The following is a 21,200-nucleotide window of genomic DNA, read 5'->3' as shown; positions in this document are numbered from 1 at the left end:
ACATTATTTCAAATAATTTTCCGGCAGAAAGAAAACGAGAAACTTTGAACAGGAAAAAAACCCTGAGTCAAGGAAAGCTTAAGTATCACCTCCGTGAAGATTCAGTGTCCTTGTTTTCCTTTCAAAAAAGAGCAAATTCGCCTTGAACATCCTTGGAAACATGTTTGAGTCCGGAAGTGCCCTCTTCTGATGTGCCCTAGAGCCCAGGACCAGCTGACACATATGCCTGTCTTTGGAGCAGGTTGCAGCTAAGCCCCAGGAACAGACAGATAAAGCGGGAGCAAAACTGAAATGGACCTTAAATCCTGCTGCAGCAGACAAGCAGGAAAGAAAAGTTCTGTGGAAATCGTGATTTCCCTCAGCCTATTTCTGAGCTATCTGATCTCCCAGCTTCGTTCAAAGCACCTGATGTAGCCATACACATGACAGCAAGGTTGTGCCCATCTGTGGTTCTGTGAAGAAACCAGCTTCTGGCGGTATGTCAGGTCAGACACTAGCAGTGCTGCAGAAATCCATCCAGATACCTTCTTTTCCAGAACCAGCCAGAGTATTACAAAGAGCCCTTCCTCCAAAGACAGAACAGAGACAAAAGTGGATTGCCTACACAATCCTGATGTGCTACCCAACAGGTTTGGTCACAACACCTCTCTGCCCAAGGCAACTCCAGTCAGGGAATCCAGCTGAGGCAGATCAGCAATTTGTGGTCCAACTCTTTACCCACAAGCTCACAGACCACAAGTTTTTTTAAATAGAGATCATAAATTAGCTGTCCCAAACCTGCCTCTTCACAATGAGATCATACATTTGCTTTAATCAGGGTCAAAGCAAAAAGAAAAGGGAAAAAAGTCAGAAGCCCCTCCATCAAGCTTGCTACTAACAAAACTAGAAAAGCAAAATACAAAAAGGCTTTAAAAATGTTTTGCAGCTCCACCTTTTGGCGCAAACCTCTTTCCATCCACATTTGCATTTGAAAAGCAAGATCTTTCATCCAGCTAAACCTGGGGCCAGGTAGGCAATTCTTGCAGTCTCTTCCTCAGGCCCCAATGCATATACTCCTTGGACTTGTACTGCTCTCCCCACCAAGTCTGTTTATTTAGTAGTGATCTTCTCATTATTGATGTTTTTTCTGCTTAATCTCAGCACTGCACAGAGTGCAACAGTCCTGATTGATTGTAAATTATGAAAAGATGAGGGGAACTTTAGCATTTCCTATCACAAATCTCACCTATGGCTCAGTCTTTATGACAGAAACATCATTAGCAGCAACTTCACCTTCTCGTTCCCAGTGGTCACAGCTGGGATTGATACACTGCCTTTATGCTACATTCTGGCTGCCTGGTAGTACTATCCAGAACAACAATTCTGCATTAGCAAGGCCTAAAGGAAGAGAGAGGCCCTGGCTCCTTTACCTTCTGCAAGGCTGGTTCTGTGCCAAAGACACTAGATGTGAAACAGCTTGTAGGCAGACTTCATGTGTGACCTTAAATGAGTTGTTGGGTGGAGATTCTTGCAGCACTGAGACTCCCAACTTCCCCCTGAAGTCAGCAATAAAATGTGATCTACTCTTGTCATCAGAGTAACAACCCTCCCTTTCTCTCCTTCGTCTCTTTAGCATGCAGATTCTCCAGGTGGCAGGACTGACTCCACCTGTTTGCGTGGTAAGCAGCAAAATGGAGTCCCTGCCTTGATTTGAAACTCTGGAATGTAAAGCTGTCCACTACCTGTAGCTGCACCTGCATTTACTACCAGGAACCAAACATCTGCCACATTGCTCTGGAAGACACTGGTAAATCCTAATTATTGTCCAGTTATCAGTCTCCCACCACCACCCCAAAACAGGAATCAGACCAGAGAGGAAGGTGGAGCAGCCACAGTCATTTAAAACAAATATTTACTGTACTGTCTTTTCACATTAAACACAAGGTTAAGGGCTATGACAACATGGAACAATCATACAAACAGCACCAGAAAGAGGTGCAATTCGTTCATTAACTGAATTTGTTTCTTTGTTTGATTTAAGGTCAGGAATTAGCAAGGGGAGAGGCAACAAGATGGGCAAGAGTTTTGGTTTTCATTTACTGGGTCTGTAGAGCCCTGTTCAACACATGTAAACTTTTCTGAGGGTTAGAGCTGGCTGAAGGGAGGTAGGGGAACACTATGAACACAGACACAACAATGGTGGTTCAGACACTACAACATTGATCTGCAATGTGACTCTGACCTTCCAGACCAACTCACCTAAGACACCAGTTGCTTGTTTGAAAATCTTGAAGCTTCACATTTGACCTTATGAAAGGTGATACTTGCACTAGATGAAATCCATACCTGAAGAAAGCCAAGACATAGACACCACAGACGGCCCCCTAAGCCTTCAAAGTTTGAATTTAGAGTCTCAGCTTCAAAGTGCTCCTCCATACAGTGGGGATGCAATGGAAGAGAACTGCATTCTCCATGCTGTAATCATCCAGACAACAGAGCAGAGCACTGTTTGCTCTTACTGTGTTTTGCACTTTATAAGTTGTGCTTTCAATAAAGCACAATGTTGTTAAAAAAACTCCTCCTTAATGAAATGCAGGGGATTCAGAACACCTTTCCCTATGTTTCTAAAGTTGCTCTTATGATTCAGCCCATGCCTCGCTCCTCATTCAGTTCCTCCTGCTTTGTGCCAGCAGTATCATGTTAGATCACAGCCCCATTGGTACAGGCTGCCCTTCTCATCCTGTTCAGCTGTTAACCTGCAGACTGGCCAAGAGACCTACCTAGCACTGCATTCTGCACCTGGACCAACACATATATCCTCAGAGGCATCTGCTCTTCTGTTTGGTTCCCAACAGGTTCTAAACATACCAATCTGCTTCCTGATCCACCTGCTCTGGCACTCTGTCACTGCACACACAGACCAACCTAATCACAGTCACAGTGGGGCTTGGAGTTTGTGCAGCCTTTTTGCAAAAGCAGCTTCCTCTCTGCTCTATCTCATGCCATCCTATCCCCACAATGTTCCAAGAATGTCAGTGAAAACAACTCCCTTCATCTAGCTTGTGATACTGCATGTTTTAAAAATTGAGATATAGTAAATACAGCGCTGCTCTGAAGTATATTGGACCAATGGATGACATACCGTCTATTCTGGGAAACAGAACTGCAAATAAAATAATTAATCCTTCTTCTCCTCTCTGGATGTTTACAGAAATTTTAAGATGTAGTCTAGAATTCACAGGATGCTACAGGTGTCTTAAAAAAACCTATTATAAATAGCAAACAAACCCTTGGTTTCACAGATAACACCACTGACCCCATAAAAACAGATAATTGGCTCAACTCCCAAGTTTGGGTTTTTTTCTCCCAAAAGCACAGGTTTATCCTTGAAAGAGTCTTCTGGACAAAGCAACTTAGGGTGTTTCTCTGTGGTGCATGATACTTCATTCCTTGAGATTCAGTGCATTTCAGTTAATTGTCTCTCAGATGTTTTCCTCTTTTCCCCTTCCTTTTTCTTTAAAAGAAACACAGTATTTCCAGACGTTGTTACCTGAAAAAATGTCCTAGGAGAAGGAGAACACTATGTAAGTAGATGAGGACAGTGCAAGAGGGAGCACGGGAGAGAGAAAGAGGGAAGCTGAGCTGGATCTTCCCAGTGCCAGATTGCAGCCTGGAGCAGAACCTCACTGTCATTCCTTCTTATTTTCCATTTTTCTCTTTTCTGGTATAATAGATAATAACACAGGGAGCAGCAGGAATAATACATTCGTAGGTGGCTGCTGGATTTTCAAATGGTTTCTTACCAATATGTTCTGTGTAGGCAGAGCAGAGACCTGACACCGAGAACTGAAAGCAGATGATGCACCCTTTTTACAGCTGGAAGCTTGCAGAGCAAAATCACTTCATGAGAAGTCTTTATTAGTGAATCTTACAAGCACAATCTTTCAAAAAGGGAACTGAAGATGGCTTAGGCAGCTGTCCAAGAGTGTCAGCAGATGCTTTTGGTTTTGTTGCCCAGGTGTGTTGCTAGCCTCCCATTTTTTTCCTGGTTTGCTTCGACCTCCGGGATTTCAGAATAGTATAGTTTGCATACCATGTGTACTGTTCAGAGAGGAGAGGGACGTAGAATGCACGCAGCAGCTTTGAGGACCTGAAATCAGAAAGGAAAAACAAATCATCCTTAAAGCGCTCATTTGCCAGTATGTTCAAAACAATACAAATGAGGCTTTGCAAAAGATTTGAGCTGGTGAGTCAGTGGCATGAAGAATGCTAATGGTTCAGGCATATGAAGCCCAGTCCCGTTTTCTCCTCGTCAGTGGGACCAAACCTGGTTTATGCCAGCATCACCAGTTTAAGAGCAGCAGCCTGCCCAGCTCTTCAGCATGCTCACTATCCATTCCAGTAGGATTAAGAGGGAGAGAGGGCAGGAAGGTGTTGTAATTAATTGAAAGAAACTTAGATACCAGTTATCACTGTGCAAACAGCAGACAGTACAGCTCTGTGGGCCTTTGGTATCACACAGACAGGCAGGCCTCCCGTTCCTCAGGGCATGCTATCAAGGTAAAAGATAGCAAGGCTGCATTTCACTCCTGCCATCTCCTCTTCTATCCAGTCTTTCTGGCCGCCTATTCCTCCACACGTCTGAAGGGCAGACAGCAGCTTTGATGGGCACTGGCATTTCGAAGTTTTGCTCTTCTGCTGAGGGTACTGAATTAAAGAGGGATGGATTGCTCTAAAGCCTACATGGCAGTTTTCTGCAGGCTGCCAACATTTCCTCCGTGCCCTGCTAGTGCTAGGAGCTGGCATGTGACAGCAGTTTGCAACAATTGGACCAATGGAGTACTCAAGCATGGAGGGTTTAATGGCTGCATCAAATTAGGACCTTTTCTTTGGTTGCTAATTGCTGGAGCTGTGCTAGCTGAGTACATTTTAAATGCTTGCATTCTCTTATTGAGCAAACTAATAGTAAAATCCAGGTTTAAATGTGGACAAATATAATGTCCTTCAGCAGCAGCACTAAACATTATTAGAAGCTTCAAATACTTGAGCAACTTACTGAAATGAGGGCTGAGGCAGAGTCTTGTTTCCTCAGCACTGAAGCCTATCTCTTTGTCTGCTTAAGATCAACTTGTTAAACTGTCAACCCTTGACAGACGTTAAGTCTAACTCCATCCACATAAAGCTTGGAAATGAGTGCTGCTGCTGCTGCTGCTGCTAATTTGATTTGCAGCATGCTAGGTGGTCAGGGATAGTACAGATTATGCACCTACTTTCCGGTCACTGCAATTCACACAGCTTTGCTGCTAACACAGCCAAGGTTTCAGACATCCAATTCAAGTCACTTTTTCAGAAGAAAGACCAATTGTGTTTTGTTTGCTTATTTTAAGGCAGCACTGGATATCTTTCAAAGATGCAGTCTAAAAAACAATGGCAGGAACTGCCACTGTGAACTACATCTCCCCAGAGGCTCCCAGGGTTCTTAGACAGCCTTACTGTAATTCATCTGAGAACAAGCAGCTCCTGATCTCCTGCAACTTGGAGTAAAAGACTGACCAGGAAAAGACTGGTGATATCTACTTGCATTGGCATAGCACCACTCAGCAGCAGGGTCCTGTTACATGAAACGCCATACAAGCACAAAGCAAGGCATTTTTCAGTTGAAATGTTCCCTCTTTAGACAGACAAAGTGACAGACAAAGCAGTATTATTTCCACACTGGAGAGAGGAAACTGAGGCAGAAAGTATTGCGTACCCTCAGAGAGACTAAGGAAATCTGAATTCCTAAAATTTACAAGTCCCGATTCCGTGAGACTCTGCCTTCTTTCAACATCCAGCATCTCCTGAGCCTGCTTTTTGCCAAGCGCTCAGCTTGTGCTCTAGGATACAAAAATGCTGATTGCTTCAGTTCAAAGAACAAAAAGCTCAGTGATAATACGTAGGCCCTTTAAAAATTGTATACCACCCAGCAAAGTTCCTAAATAAAAGAATCACTGGAAATGGTTGCTCTTTGTGAATTCCTGAGGTGCTGGAATCCGGAGCATGTTCAAAGCAGAATCCCTTAGTAGCAAATAACCAGACAGAAGATGGTAATTTTGGTGTATTCTGAACACGGAACATTTTTTGCAGCTGTCATTTCCTTGAGCCTGGAAATTGGAGGTCAGCCCTCCCTCCAGTCACTAGAAGCAAGGCATCCTTTTGAAAACAAGTGCTTGATTTTCCTCCTCCATCTCTTGTGGCTAATGCACATCATGTCATTGCTGAACTTATTCTGGCATCTCCTTCTCTGAGCCTGACAACTCACCATTGCTACCATGACTGCTCTCTGGGAATAGTGTGCTTTCATTTCAATTCCCTTTAGCAAAGAAAAAGGAAGAAAACCAAGAAAAATCAACTGTGTTCAAGCTGCTTGGGATGCTGTTTAAAACAAGGAAAATGAAAAATAAGGTAGTGTACCAGCCTGCTGCTACAGTGTAAGAAAGCGACAGAAACTAGCACAATTCCCCAGAGCTCAGAGTGTGTGCTTGGGTTAAGATGAAGAAATTTGTTGAATTAGCCTTGTGCGGTTTAGCTCAGGGACAGGGAGGAAGGCAGCACCTTCTGCTGATGGCTGAGGTCCCGAGTATACAGTCTGTAGAACTGAAAATGCTTTCAGATGCTCAGTCCACATGTAGAGCTGACAGCACTCTGAAAACAGCACCCAGGCCGCATCCTCCCCTTGACCTGGATGCATCTACATAGTGACAGCCTGCCCAGGTCAGCACTGTGCAACACAGTGGGCACCCAGTAATGGTAGGTCTGACTGCTGGAGCAATAGAACTAAGTGCCTGTGTTCACCCTCAGTGGTGGTGCCTCTCACAGCTCTGCAGAAACACTACTGTCCCGTCTGTACTCCCTCTGCTTTGTACCTTCTGTGAGAAACACTCCCTGTACCCTGTACTTGTTGGTATTCTGAAATACACGCCCAATGCAGCTCACATGGTTATGCTCACCTGGTCTTTATAGCATATGTTCAGAATGTGCAGGATTCAGCTTTGCTTTCTAAAACAAAAGGATATTTCAGGAGCGGGTAGTAGCAAAAATCTCCCAAATAAGCCAGCTCAGTGTAACCATCCTGAGTTGGCAGACAGCCTCAAACAACAACTCTGAGCAATGAAAGCCTTCCACACGCTCTTGACTTTGCTAGCAACTTCAGCCCTTATTAGCAGCAGTTTACATGTCAGTGTTCACTGTTTCACAGTTTATATCAGAAGTGAAATGGGAGGAGAAAATACCCAAAATAATCAAAAAAGAAGAGGCAGGAATGACTGATGGAAAAAAATATCAAGGGTGGAAAATAACAAGAAATGCAAAGCAGAATATGGCTTTTCTTCCCACCAGTGGATGTCATACACAACGCCAAGGCACTCATGACAAATAACAATACAGTGAATTTGTGTATAAAGGCCACAGCTGATCTACATTCCTGTACTCCTCCCCCAAAACAAGAAGCATGTGCTCCAAGAATGGAGAGCTGTAAATCTCATTTAGTCAGAGGAGACCCCAAAAGTTCACCCTGCTAATCAAGGTGATATGTTACTCATACTGTCAAGTCCACAAGGAGTCCTTGGTTTCCACCAGGTGTTAGCTAGTCAGGCTGCTGGTGCCGTAGCAAAATGACTCTTCACTAACAGGACTTACAAAGGTGAAAAGGGAACAGTTTACACTGGTTCCAGTTACACAGTCTAAGGACACAGGTTAAAAAAAAGGCAACAGAAAATTAGAGGCATCTTAAAACAATAACATTTATGTGCTCAGAGAATCACATCTCAGATATAAAAACATGAAACCCTGAATATGGCATGGTAAATGGTAGCACCAACAAACCTGCTTCACATCTATAACATCAGCCTTTGTATTTGTTCAGCAGCAACTTTCTCACTGAAAAGAGACAGACTGGACACAAGCACAAGGCTGTTCTGTCTTCCTCTGGTAACTACACAGTAGCAAAGCCCTGGATGCCTGCTCACAGCAGCAGCCATGAGAGAACTGTGTCTGCTGATGCACCTACAGCTCAGGAGGTCATGACAGAGCTTTAAAATCAGACAGGGAACCTTTACCTCCTGTCACCTCGCTTCGTCAGGCTCAGCAACCTCAGACAACAGATGGCACATGGAAGGGGTTGGGATGACAGATGACAGTGAATATATACAATGTTCTATTTGCATTTGCTTCTAAATTTGTCCCCCAGAGACTGTGAGTGTGTGTAGCCTTAATCAGCACAGAGCTCTCAAGCAGCATGTTGGTAGCAAGATCAGGGCCACAATCACTCCAAGTTGTGTAGCCAAGGGTCTAGTGCAATGCTGCTGGAACACTGATGCCGCAAGGCTCTTTCAGTGGTGGGCTCCAGGCTGGAGCCAGGCAACAGGCAAATTCTGCCCAGCTCTTGCTGTGCTCCAGACATGGGAGGTATCCCACATTGCAGGGGAAGTCTGAATTCTTTTCCAGTTTTTGGTTTCTAGGGGAGCAACTGCTGCAGCACCCAGAACAGCTCTCAGTTGGGATAGAGATGCACAGTTACCAGTAGGCCCAGAAGAGCTGGAACCACAGTGCCATCTGGTGCTAAGTGTATTTCTGTCAGTTACCTAGTGGACTTGAGGAGAAAGAAACTCAACAGTCCTGTTCTACTAATGCCAGTGGACGCTCTTCTGGAATGGAAGCAAGGACTGGTCAGTGAAGATGTTCGAGCCCCCCCTCCCAAGCTCAAAGACTGACATGGAATGGATGCAGTTAGATACATGTAGGGGTGGGAGATTCTTCCTAACTGCATTTTGTAACCAGAACTTCTTACCCCAATGACAGCAGAATTCATGAGAAGGAAGAAGAGAAGGGAATGGCTGAAAGAAGAGGCAGGAGGAAGTTGAATCTCTGCCATGCAGGCAGGACTTAGTACCTTCTAGCTACAGGCATAACATAAGAAGCTCATGATCAAAGCTCTCTCAAAACTCATTAACGTTTGCACTCCTAGGTGTTAAATTTTGTACCAACCATGCACCTAAGAAGTAATTTAGCTGCTTGTAAAACAAAAGTAGGAAAAACATTTCATGTAACATGGAGGAAAGCACCATTAAAGGGAACGAGACAGAGTCTCTTATCAAACCAGGTTAATGATATGCTAGAACAAGGTGACCGAATCATTAATTTTGCAGTAAGAATATTTTTTTTTTATGGAAAACCCAAGCGTTTGGAGCAAGCAGACAGCTCAGCCTAAAGAGCTGGAAAATATGTGCTCCTCAGTGGGGAGCTGTAATGTATTTCCCCTTTTCTGTGCCAGATTCGGAGTGCTCAGCCAATATAGAATTAAATGGACCTTGGCAAAGCAGCTTCCTGAGGAGCATAATTAGCTGGTGGCTTGGAGTGCTCTCTAATTCAATTAGCAGCACCATTTATCAGAGCCAGCTGAGATTTACATTTGCACTTGCTGACGTCAATGTGAGACTAGCAGGGAGTCCCAGAAGCCTCCAGTTCAGCAGGAGTGAATTGAACTGCTGGGGTCATTTATTTTCAAAGAACAAGAGCTCGAGTTTGGTTTTGGGCGGGGAGGTGTCTGATGGGTTTTTTTCCCAAACATTCCTTGCTCTGCAGCCACTGAGCCGCAGACCCAAAATCTACACTGGCAGCTTCCCTCACAGCTCACTTCAAAGTGATATTTCTTCTGTTCCTCCTTCTCTTTTACAAAGAAATCTGCATTTTCACAGTGTTTTTACACTTACTTCATAGGTAGCAGGGGACATTTCCCAATCATTGTGTGGAAGCAGGTTCTGGATTTGAGAGATGCGTCGTTCTGCTGAGCTGGGGAGGGGAGGAAGGTACATGCTCAGAAATGTGAGCAGCCTGGATCATTAGAGGAGTTCTTGATTTATCTTCACTGACTCTACCCACAGACCTGTGTGTCTGACCCTGGGAAGAACTCTCCCCACAGGTCTACTAGCGCTGGGATCCTTCCAGCTTAGCAATTTCTAGCACCTAACATGCTGTTACAACTGTGTTACTGATGCTCTCCTGCAGCTAAATTTCCTAGAATGATCAATTTCTCAACTCTAAGAGAGACAGCGCTGCCTAGATTTGTTGTCTCAAACTAAAACAAAACCACAGAAGTGTTTTTGCTGGAATTTCCATACCTTCTCCACTATCAGGCCTGCCAACAACCTTCTGGACTATAGAAGTATTTGTTGCATCCCTGAAACAGTCTTGGGGCCTCACTGATGCCCTCAGAGAACCTTCCAGCTGAATGGAGTAGCAACTCTCAGTGTCCTCCCTCTGAGGCTCTGCAATGCCCACTCTAGCAGACTTGGTACTTTACAGACTGGGGTAAGGACAGAAGCAAGCAAGCAAGGGCTGACTAGCAGCAAGGGAGACTCCTGCAGCCACAGACAGAAAGACACACCAGTAGTACTTGCTTTGAAAATGAGGTTTTCCAGTCTCAACAAAAGGACAATAGCCAATGCCTGGGTCTGCATGGTGAGACAGACCCTCGCATCTCATTCAGTTGTTAGGCAGATCTGCAATTGCCACTAGCTAACTCATCTGTCAGCTGCCAATCTACTGCAAAACTTGTGTCCTTTCCACTTACGAGAATTGCTTGAGCCCCATTATTTCATGCAAGTTAAGCTCAGTCACACTCAGGGAAAAAAAACAAAGCAAACCACACTGTCTCATTTTAGAAATGCTATGACGCATTCAGAGCAAGGAGCTCAACAGACCGATTATGAACATTTGCCATGGGAAACCCTTATATGGATGTTGCAGCAAAATTCCAATACTCTGATGCAAAACAATGCAAAGGTATTTACCTGCCACTATTATTATGAAGTTGATGCTCCTCTTTCATTCATTGCCAACAATCACCTGGAGATAAGTGGGGAGCTAATAAATTTTTGGTCCAAATGGGAAACTAAAGCACAGGGAGGGTTTAAGAGACCTGGACAGACAGTCACAGGATCACCAAGTTCCAGCAGAGCCCCTTCATCACACATCCACGCTGCCTCTTCTCCAAGGGCCAAATTACAGAGAAATTAAAAGTACCTGACAAAAATTATGAAACAGGAAATCCAAAAAGAGCCTGTCTAAAATTTCTCTGGCTCGTGCTATAGTGGATGGGCAGGCAAAAGGGCCCTTGTCCTTATCTGTAGTATCCAGTTTTAAATGTGATACCTTTAAATGACACACTGACTAAAAACAGGGCAGATCAGACATTGCATGGCTTGTTCTTTCTGATCTTCACTGTATCAGGAGTTGTCTTGGGAAGCTGTGCCCACTGCTACGCATTTGCCCTGCTAGGCAGGCCATGGTTCCTGGCTTTCTGTACTCCTTCAGCGGGAACACAGAATCTGTCATACAAGCAGATTGGCATGATGGGGAAACACTGCTGGTTCTCGCATCCCTCAGCATCAGTGATACCCCCCAGGTCAGCACATGCCCTTCCAGACCTTTACCAGTACTGTGCACTGGAGCTGCCTCACCTGCCAACTGCTGAAGGTATACTGAAGGGACTGAGCCCAGCACTCCAAACTGTGGGAGCTCTGGAGGTACTAACAGCAGGGATGGAAATCAGACCTGCTGCTATGGCAACCCATCCTCCTCCACTGGTGAGACACCACACCTCTCCTCTGCTCCAGCTGTGAGGCATTGACAAGGAACAACATAAAGAACTTCCATGCATCACAAGAACAGGAGTGGAGGAGGCTGACCGGTGACACCAGCAAGGCTAAGGATCTGACTGTCTGATCTCTTCTTGGGACATGCTCTGCAAACCCTCTTCTATTCCAGTCTCCCACTAATGCAACAGCATCTTTTGTTACGAGGACACAGCAGCCAGAAAGATCCCCTTCCCTCCCCATCACCTTTAGATGATCTGTTCTAAGGTCTTGGTGATCGCTTAGCCAGGGAGTATGCTCCCCTTTCCCCTCCCCCAATATTCTGCCTTTATGTCTCATCATTACCAGGGTCAGTATGCTCTGAAGTTTCAGGACCTCCCTGTGCCCCCGAGCTTCTCATAACAAGCTACTGCTCCATGGTGAGATGCCACCTTTGGTACAACAAGCCACGCCATTGCTTGCAGTGGTAACAGCCACATGCACTCTCCCTTCACAAGCCAGACATGAAGGACCACACACAGAAATCATCATCCCTGTACTGAGTTACCGGACTTTGGCTGCAGGCTTGCCAAGATACTTAGCCAACAAGAAACATACAGCTTGGGAATCTAGCTGGAGTTTGGATGATCTAAATGCAATACACAGTCTCATATATGTATCAAATCAAAATGATTGCACAGGTTTTCACTGCCAAGCTTAGGAATAAGTTACCAGCCTCAGTCTGGCAGGAAGTACTTTGACAGCATTTTCCCTAGAAGCATAGAGCTGCAACACCACAACTACCTATGTATTCAGCCAAATTCCTGAGAAGCCAGCCAGATATTTATGTGTAGCAGGATGCAGCGGATCTGCATCTGTAAATAGGGAAATTCCTTAATCTTATCAATTTCCCCTAATAAGGGAAAGAAAAATGTCACAGAGACTCATACAGAAACAGCATTAAAGCAGTGAGGAAGGTGACAAGGACTCAGCTCAGTACTTAGCTATGCATCTGACTCTAGCTTAACCCCTTGCACTGATTCCAGTTAGCATTACAGGCTGCAGTAGGGTCAGGATTGAGATGGTATTAGATGTACATATACCTTACAGAAAAAATCCCCAGCCAAGTTAGGAATGAACAAAAAAGCCTGGGTGAAAGTGGAGGATCTGAAACACCTGTGCCCATCCTGTGGCAAGGCCTACAGCTGCAGACTCAACTCTCTCTCACGAAAGGAGCAGATACCCTGTGCTGGTGCTTCCTGACAGATACCAGTTTGTATTCACCAGGGCACAGTCTCTAAGGGAATACGAAATGGGTTCAGAAGAGAGAGCAGTGCTGTGTCTCTTGTGAGCTTTAATCAAAAGCTCAGAGGCTATGGGTGGGGGCTGAAAGTGCAATAATCCAAAAAGCCCCCCCGAGACAGACCAAATCCTTCTCTATCAAACATCAGTTTAGTATAGGAAAAATGAGCAAAAGTGGAAAGAAGCCATGAAGAATCCAAGACATTCTGGAGAAGTCTGTGAGATGTACAGCCATATCAGAATAACTCACTTGGATTTCATTGGGCAGGCTAGCATCTCTGCAGCAGACAGCTACTACCACTGAAAGCACTCCTAGCAAATTACATCGTCATGGTTAACCCAAGGTGTCTTAAAGACTCATTTGGACCTGACTCAGTGACTCTGATTGACTTCAAGGACTTTAGATCAGGTCCAAACAATCAAAACTTGGCTGTTCAGCAGAAGATATCACGATAAACCATCCTTAAAAACACAGGAATGTGTCTTCAAAGCAGAAATGCACATTCAGGGGCATATGCTCTGCACAAGGAGTCTTTTGCATAATGCTTACGCAGATGCTTCTATTGCCTCATTGGCCATCTCATTCCCCCTTCCTAAAGTCCTGCCCGAATGTAACAGCAGGTCTCTTGGAAAACATAGTTCATGAAAGACCTTGCCAAGAAAACTTGTTTGTGTCAGCAAGCTGGGAACATTAGAGCACTCCGGGGAGTCATTCTAACATTATCACTCCTTCTCACTGTTCAACTGCTTTTACCAGACCCCCTCCCTAGAGGGTCCTATTACTAGGAAGTAATAAGGTCTCACATAGAGAACAGAAGGGCACTGAACTCTGTGTTAGTTTTTTACAGAGATTTTTCCAGCCAGCCTCTCTGTCCTGTTATGACAGCTATATGACCAGAGCTTTAAAAGACTAAATAACCGTCCCCTTATAGCTGAGGGGTTTTGCAGGACTGTATTAACAAGATTCCCAGTTTGACAACCCTGATTCCAACTCCTGTTAGCCTGGAGGAGAGCAATTTCAATCTCTGCTTCTCACAGAAATACCTGTTCAGACACACAAGCAAGTTGTTCAGTGAGCAGCAGAACTAATGAAGAATGGATTCTCTGATGACTAATAAAGGTGGGACATTGATGACTTTTCACTCAATGAGACTGTCTCCTCTCTCTGTTTGCCAGCTTTCATAAAATTTTTAAGAGCTCGTGCTCTTTAAGACTGATTTACACCTGTCTTGAATTTGGGTGAAACAAGGCAGCAGATTCAAAAGTCTGTTGGGAAGAGATGACATACACTTAATTTCTTTAGAAAGCAAAACAAAAAAAAAACCATTACTTTAGCAAGAAGTACACAGGGAGGATTCTTTTTAAAAATAATCCTTCTCACCACCCTTCTCAGCTAGCTTCACTCTCTAAAGCAACCTAGGTAATAAATATCACAAGTATAAGTTTGACAAAGGTTCCATTGTAGCCAGCAAACTGCCTTTACTGGAAACTGGATTTCAAGCTGGCATTCACCAACGTATCTTTCCTCCCTGTACATAGGTACTTTTGCAAGTGGATAATTGAACAGAATTAGCTCACAGACCTGCCAGCCTTTCTCCCTCCCTCTCAAATGTGTAAAGCATACCTGGAAGCATCTAGGAATGGCTTGTAGGCAATGGTTACCCACTCTTCTTTGTTGGAGGAATACCTTGGCTCTCTTGGGGTTTCAGCTGCTGTATCCAAGTCCACTAGATAGTGGCATTTGGAAATATCAACCTGCAGAAAGAAAGATATTCTCGTGGTTTATTTCCTGTAGGCTTCTGGTTGTATGTGTTCATTTATACAGGCTATTACTTTTAAATGAGAAGGGGGTTAAATTTCTAGCAACGGGTGAAACGCTTCATGCAGGATACATGGTAAAATATTTTGAATGTTTTCAAGTAAAACCTTTATGGGGGAATACAAGCTACCACTACTGCTCTGGTAATAGAAGGGAAGTCCCAGGTCCTTCTCTGAGGAAGTACCACAAGCTCTCTTTCCGAGGAACTGTCAAGTCACAGAGGGAAATTTGAGGCAGCAGAACCATTTCTGTTGATGTTTTCCATGGTATTTGTCTAACCAGCTATTAAAGATTTCTTACAATGCTGACTCCACAGACTCCCCAGGCAAAAGACTTCCCTATATTGTTAGAAAGGTTTCCTGATGTCTACACTGAATCTTTTTCTGTCTCGGTTTATGTCTGTTCTCACTTGTTTTACATCATGAGCAAGGAAAACACCATTTTATTTATGATAGTTTTTACATACTACAGTTCTGTTATCTGAAGATGGCTCTTGTCCTCTCTACGACCCTATTTTACTCTATAGTCATGTTTTCTACCCCTCTGATCATTCTTGTGGGTCTTCAGTTAGTCACATCTATCCTGAATGCAGTGCTCAAATCAGACTGTAACACTTTAATGAAGGACTTTCTAACGCAGAGCAGCAACGCAACAGTTGCAGAATATGCTCTTGCGCATGTAACCCTGTATATGGCTCATATAAGTTATATTCATCCAGTGATTCACTGCACCCCTGCATCCTTTCCTGAAGGGCTTGTGCCTAACTGGCTGGTCTTCAACCAACGTGTATTCACCTGATTATTTCTGTCTAGTGCCCTGTCCATACTAAATGTCAACTTTTTTTTTTTTTTCGGATCCTTTCTTCAATTTGTCAAAATCACTTTGAATTCTAATTACATATTTTCTCCCACATCATTTGTTATTTAATAAGCCTACTGCCTGTCCCTCCTTCCCCCTTGCAAATCATTCATAAAAACTCTGAAAAGACTTAACTTTGCAGTTTCCAGTACATCCTGTCATTTTTGGTGACCTATGGATAACTACTCCTATCATTGCTGTAACAGCAATTCATGAATTCTGCTCCAAAGTGCATGCACGAAAGTGAGAAGGGCACCTTTTGTCAAGACACATCCACAGAAATATTTCTGTAGACCAGAGGAATACTAAACATGGATGCCAGGAAGTATACCAACACAGCATTCATTTGTCATGATCGTGAACTGTTTGTAATGTATAAACATTCACAGACACTGTCAATTAACACCTTGTATAGGTGCTGTCATGGCCCTAAAGAATGTACAGTAAAGTTCACACAATAAAGGCTTGACCCACTGCCCAAGAAAGACAACAAAGTACATGCTAGATCAGGCTGAGGGGAGCCAGTGCCTCACTCTCCCCTGTTTATCCTCCTGTAAGAAACAGTGTATCCGCCAACTTTCTGCTAAAGAAGTCCCCTCACTCATGTAATTTTTCATGCCTTCTTTGGAAGTGCTTTTACAATCAGTTGCACACAACTCCCGGATATTTGGCTCGGAACACACAGAGACCAATATGGGTTACTCACAAGGATCATACAAGCTCCACAACCTGTTAACTCTACAAGCCTCATGGTACTGGTCTTGTCATCTCATGGTAGGATTTAAGCAGAATCATGGTAAACCATGAGCAGTTCCAGTAGACTAAGCTTGTCTGGCACAAATTATGGTGGGGTTTGTGCATGAACAACCTGTCCTGTAGCACTGATGAACATCACTACCTCACCTGCAGCAGATGGACATCACATTGCACCTCTCAGAACATGTACACTTAGTATCAGCATAGTCATGCCTTTATCAGCTGCCTATAACACAAGTAGCTGCTCTGCCTTGACCAAAATTTTTGGCAACACCCTGCCAAATTATGAAAATGTATTTGAGGAAGCATCACAGAAATGAATTATTTGTGTGACCTCCCAGTTAAATGAGCTGCAGCCAATGTCCTCAGGAGACCTGCATCATGCAACCTTCTCCTTCCTGCTGGGGAGAGTGCTCTTGGATATAAACAGGCTGTAGTGTTCATTTATATGAATATCCTGCGTCCTTTCTGGCTAACAGCCCCCATCCTCTTCCTGTCCTCTTCTCCCCACTCCTCACAGGTACGCCTACAGATGTACACTTGAGCTGCTGAGGAATAAAAACTCTGCCAAGACAAATGTGAACTGTCATCTACAAAGAAGACTTGAGTTCCTACCAGGACAAATTTCCTTTTAATAATAACCATCAGATATGGGATAAGTTTCATACAAGGTAGCCCAACAACAGGCTACAGTGTGTAGAAACCTCTACATTGAGCATAAGAGATCCAGAGGAGAGGACAGGTTACAAATGAGGGCTGATGTCTTCCTGAAGAAGATCTAATTGCCTTTAAGTGATCTAAGTCACGTTTTCAAGTGTGAAATAATCCCACGCTTAAAGCCATGTTTAAATTGTACCGGAGTAGCTATATCATTACAATACACCAGAAAAATGAGCCCCTCACAGATGCAGTGTACAGCAGCAAGGCTAAGATTTTTCTGGCATAATGCTTTTCAGCCACTGGAGCAAAGCAAGTTCTACCAGTTAGTGCCTCTGTACTTGGGTATTTTGCTGACACTAGGTTTTGTCAGCCAAGGGTCACACTTTCTCACATCTGGCACTGGCTGATTTTTCTCGCACAGCTTGAAGTAGTTACCCGAGAGACACTAGAATTCAACAGGACTGATGCTTGCAACTATCTCATGCTCTTGTGCCACTTCCAGTCAGATTAATCTGAAAGTTCTATGTCCTGTATTTCTTTCTGTCAACTGAGAATGCACAAAATTCTTGGATGCTTTTTCTGGCTCTGTTGGTCCACAAGCTGTTCTTGTGGCACTCCAGTATTCCCAACTGCTGAACGGGATGAACAACTCCCACTTCTGCCTTTGATACGTTATTAAGCATTGTACATTAAAATGTATTACATTATTTTGAAATTTCTGAGAAAAGACACCAGTGAAGTACAGCACAAATAAAAAGCCCAGACAGCTCCTCCCAAACCCCCTGCTGCTGCCAAGCCTGTGTTTGAACTCCCAACTGCATGAACAGGAGGATAGGTGCATGCTTTTAACATGCTTCCTTCTCAGTCTCAGTTATAAACATCGTGGTTTGAGCCTGGTCAGCAGCCAAACACCCCGCAGCCGCTCACCCACTCCCCCCCAACCTGGGAATGGAGGAGGGAATCAGAGGGGTAAAGGGAGACTTGTGGGTTGAGATAGAAACAGTTTAATAATGGTACTAAAATGAAAACAATTACATTAATAGAGAATATAAACGGGCAATGCACAATGCAATTGCTCAGCACCTGCTGACCAATACCCAGCCTGCTCCTGGCTAGCGATCCCAAAATACCAAGATCCTGCAATCGCAATCCCAGAAGCAAGAGAGAGCCCCTTCCGGATCACCCCACCTCTATATAGTGAGCATAACGTTACATGATATGGAATATTTCATTGGCCAATTTGGGTCTGGTGCTCTGGCTGTGGTCCCTCCCTGCTTCTTGTGCACCTGCGCATAGGCAGGACATGGGAAGTTGGAGAGTCCTTGAAATCTCAGCAGAAGCTGAAAACATCAGTGTGCTATCAGCATTCTTATTCCAAACCCAATGCTGAATCCAAGCACTATTCTACTTAACAAAAAGAAACATTAACTCTATTCCAGCCCAAAGCAGGACAATAAACAAGGACACCTTCCACTGAGCAATCCACTGCACTTTCAGGAAATAAATGAATGAGGATGCTAAGTGACCTGTAGGCTAAGAAAAATCCATCATACGTCTCTGTGTAAACTGGTTATGAGTTTTTTTATGAAGACAGCAACAAAACCAAATCATTGTTCTGAACTGTTGTCTGGAAACAGGCTCCATGGCCGCAGCTTCACATAGCATCATAATCAGATCCTGTCAACAGTGCATGCACAAAAAAGTTGTCTCTCAGCTGGCAACACAAACTCTTGGTCCTTGTTCATCCCTCAGGGGCTCTGAACAGAATGTAGATTACAGTCTCACTTTTTTCATGCACAAGCTTTTCAATGCACAGGCTACAGGGGAGTTCTTGCAAGGTCAGATCATCACAGACCTTCGTAAAACAACAGACCCCTCCAGATTTTTTTCCTTTTTTTTTTTTTTTTTTTTTTTTTTTTTTGCAAACAGTCAGGGCAACAGGGGCTAGAAGGTTAAAACTAAGGACCCTAATCAGGAGGAGGACTCATTAATGTTATGTGCATGGTGGAAGGTACATGATCAGGTTTGGGGAGCAACAAGTCCTGGTCCATTTGGTTTCACTGACTTTTACACAGAGAGCCCATGACCTTCACAAGAGGTGTATATGCACTCCTTAGGAGACCAGCTCTCCCAAATGGCAGTTTTCCCTGTAACAATGGCAGAACACAACATACACAGTTGTGTCTTGATTGCACAATAGTGCATACCTCTCATCAAGTCAGAAAAAAACAGTAATGTGTGATGACCAACTGTTTCAACAAGGATACAAATATCCTTAGATTCACTGCGTAAGTTTGCCACATTGAAAAGGTAGAGAAAAAGGCAGGGTAGCTATATCTGGATTAGTCAAATTAAAAGCTAAAGCCCCTTAAGCCAGGTTTGCAAAGGCCTATACCCATCATGATCTTAAATGCAGGCAGATGAGATTCTTCAGGAAGACTATGTCTTATTCTGTTTTACTCCCTCAAACTCTTCCTTGAGGGATCCCACATTTCAGTTTGTTCACCCACAAAATTTGATTGCAAACTTTCTTGGACATGCCTGAATTCTCTTTTCTGAAGCACCTTTGGGGTTTATTGTAACAATTTAGGCTGAAAACAATTTAATTAGGTGGATACCAGATGGCTCTGTGGCATCATAACTTGAGTGGCAAATGAAATTACACCACGGGAAACTCAGATGAGGAGGATGTTGAATCCACTTCTTGCACTCTATGTGAAGAACATTCCAGGCCCTCAGAGAGTTTCTGGCTCATTAGCAAAAGGACTCCCAAACCACTAACCAAGTTTTTCTGTAAGTGATGTAGAATCATTCAGAGAAAGACAAGTTAGTGCCTCAAGCACTGACTGATCTCACTTATCTCATTCTAAATGCTCCCCAAAAGGGCTGGCACTTCCACTGCATATGAATTATCTGCCAGGTGAAAGACAGATTTTCTTTCTACCACTCCAAGTAGAGCACAGTGCATTCTGACAAGTTACATTGATGATAAGGATAATATTTCATCCTGGTCAGAGGGCCAACACAGCACCTATGCATTTATTTGGTGATTTACACAAGACTTCAGTGGTGTATACCCTTGAAATATTGCTTTGTAAAATTAAGTCAGTCTCAGTGAACATAGCTGCACAGAATTTCTAAATTACATCCTATCCTCTTCTGTTCTTCTTTTCTTTTCCTCCTCCCACTCTTTTTATTTGATGCAACCACTATGCTAAGTGATGAGAACTACATTTGATCACATCCTGAGTAACAGAAGTGGGCACAGTATAGTACAGAGATGGAGCTAAGGGCACAGCCTGCTGCTGTACTGCTGCAGCCATATGTCTCACCGGTGTCTGGATGGATGTTAGCCTGGCCACACAGAGCACAACAGGAGCCTGTCTGGTTTACCACAGATAAAGTTCAATTGTTTTGCGCAAAGCCAGAGACGTTTTACTGATCACTCAAATGCATATTTCAAAAATGAGACCGAGCTTCAGGTGGTTCCTAGGGTTCAAAACAGAGCTAAAGGGAATTGGAAAAGAAGTGAAAATAAAGCAGTTTAAAAAAACCCAAGCCCTTCCCCTGAAGTCAGGAGTTTTTAAATTTCAGCTCTTAGGCCTAATCTACTTTCCTGCTTGGATACATCTTTGTAAGATATAATACTCCTTATCTCTTTCTTAGCAGTTTCAGAGGCAAATGGATCTCCCCAGTAGGATAAGTACAAGTTAAGTGCTGTTCAACATGATTAAGGAAGGAAGAATTGCAAAACAATATCAAATCGTTCTTTTCCCCAGCGTCTCATAGCAACAGAAACACTGAGATTTACTCTTCAATTTTCAAGCAGAGCAGTAATAGATACTTACACTTGAAACAGAGAGATCAGTCCCATTTCTGCAGCCATTAATTGGTTTTAAGCTCTCCATGGCTCAGATAATCCTTCTGAACCATTTGTTTTCTCCCCTTTAAATGACCACCAGACTCATGCTATTTAGATTTATTTGCTATGATGGTCCTTTCTAGTGCTTGCTAACTTTTGGTTTGTTTTTTAAAATCTGGGTATGCTTGCACTCATAAGCTCGCTAAACTTGAGAAAAGATACTGTTCTCTTGGTGTTATTAGCAGGTCAGAAGTAAAAGTTTTAAAACCCCATTTAAAATTCACATTTAGCTGCTAATTTCTAATGTCCTAGGCCCTTTTGCTTGCATGCGAAAGAATAAAATTGTAGGGTG

General features: G+C 43.6%; 1 protein-coding gene across 7 annotated transcripts in view; it reads right to left on the bottom strand.

Annotated features, from left to right (window-relative positions):
• Positions 1–1,873: 1,873 nt before the first annotated feature.
• The window catches only part of ALG9 (ALG9 alpha-1,2-mannosyltransferase), a 38,549-nt gene continuing 19,222 nt past the window's right edge, over positions 1,874–21,200 (bottom strand). For 6 of the 7 annotated variants that reach the window (XM_042800465.1, XM_042800466.1, XM_042800468.1 and 3 more), the window contains 2 exons: positions 14,518–14,648; positions 1,874–4,129 (listed from right to left, as the gene is read on the bottom strand). In XM_042800465.1, the coding sequence (XP_042656399.1) occupies positions 4,006–4,129; positions 14,518–14,648 (255 nt within the window). In that variant the 3' untranslated portion in view covers positions 1,874–4,005. Of the gene's footprint in view, positions 4,130–9,728; positions 9,808–14,517; positions 14,649–21,200 lie in introns of all 7 variants that reach the window. The other variant, XM_042800467.1, reaches the window with a different exon arrangement.

Source organism: Tyto alba, unplaced genomic scaffold (assembly GCF_018691265.1).
Source record: "Tyto alba isolate M040663 unplaced genomic scaffold, T.alba_DEE_v4.0 Super-Scaffold_32, whole genome shotgun sequence".
NCBI classification, from domain to species: domain Eukaryota; kingdom Metazoa; phylum Chordata; class Aves; order Strigiformes; family Tytonidae; genus Tyto; species Tyto alba.
Note: the sequence above shows the minus strand (reverse complement) of the source record. Positions and strands in the feature narration are given on the sequence as shown.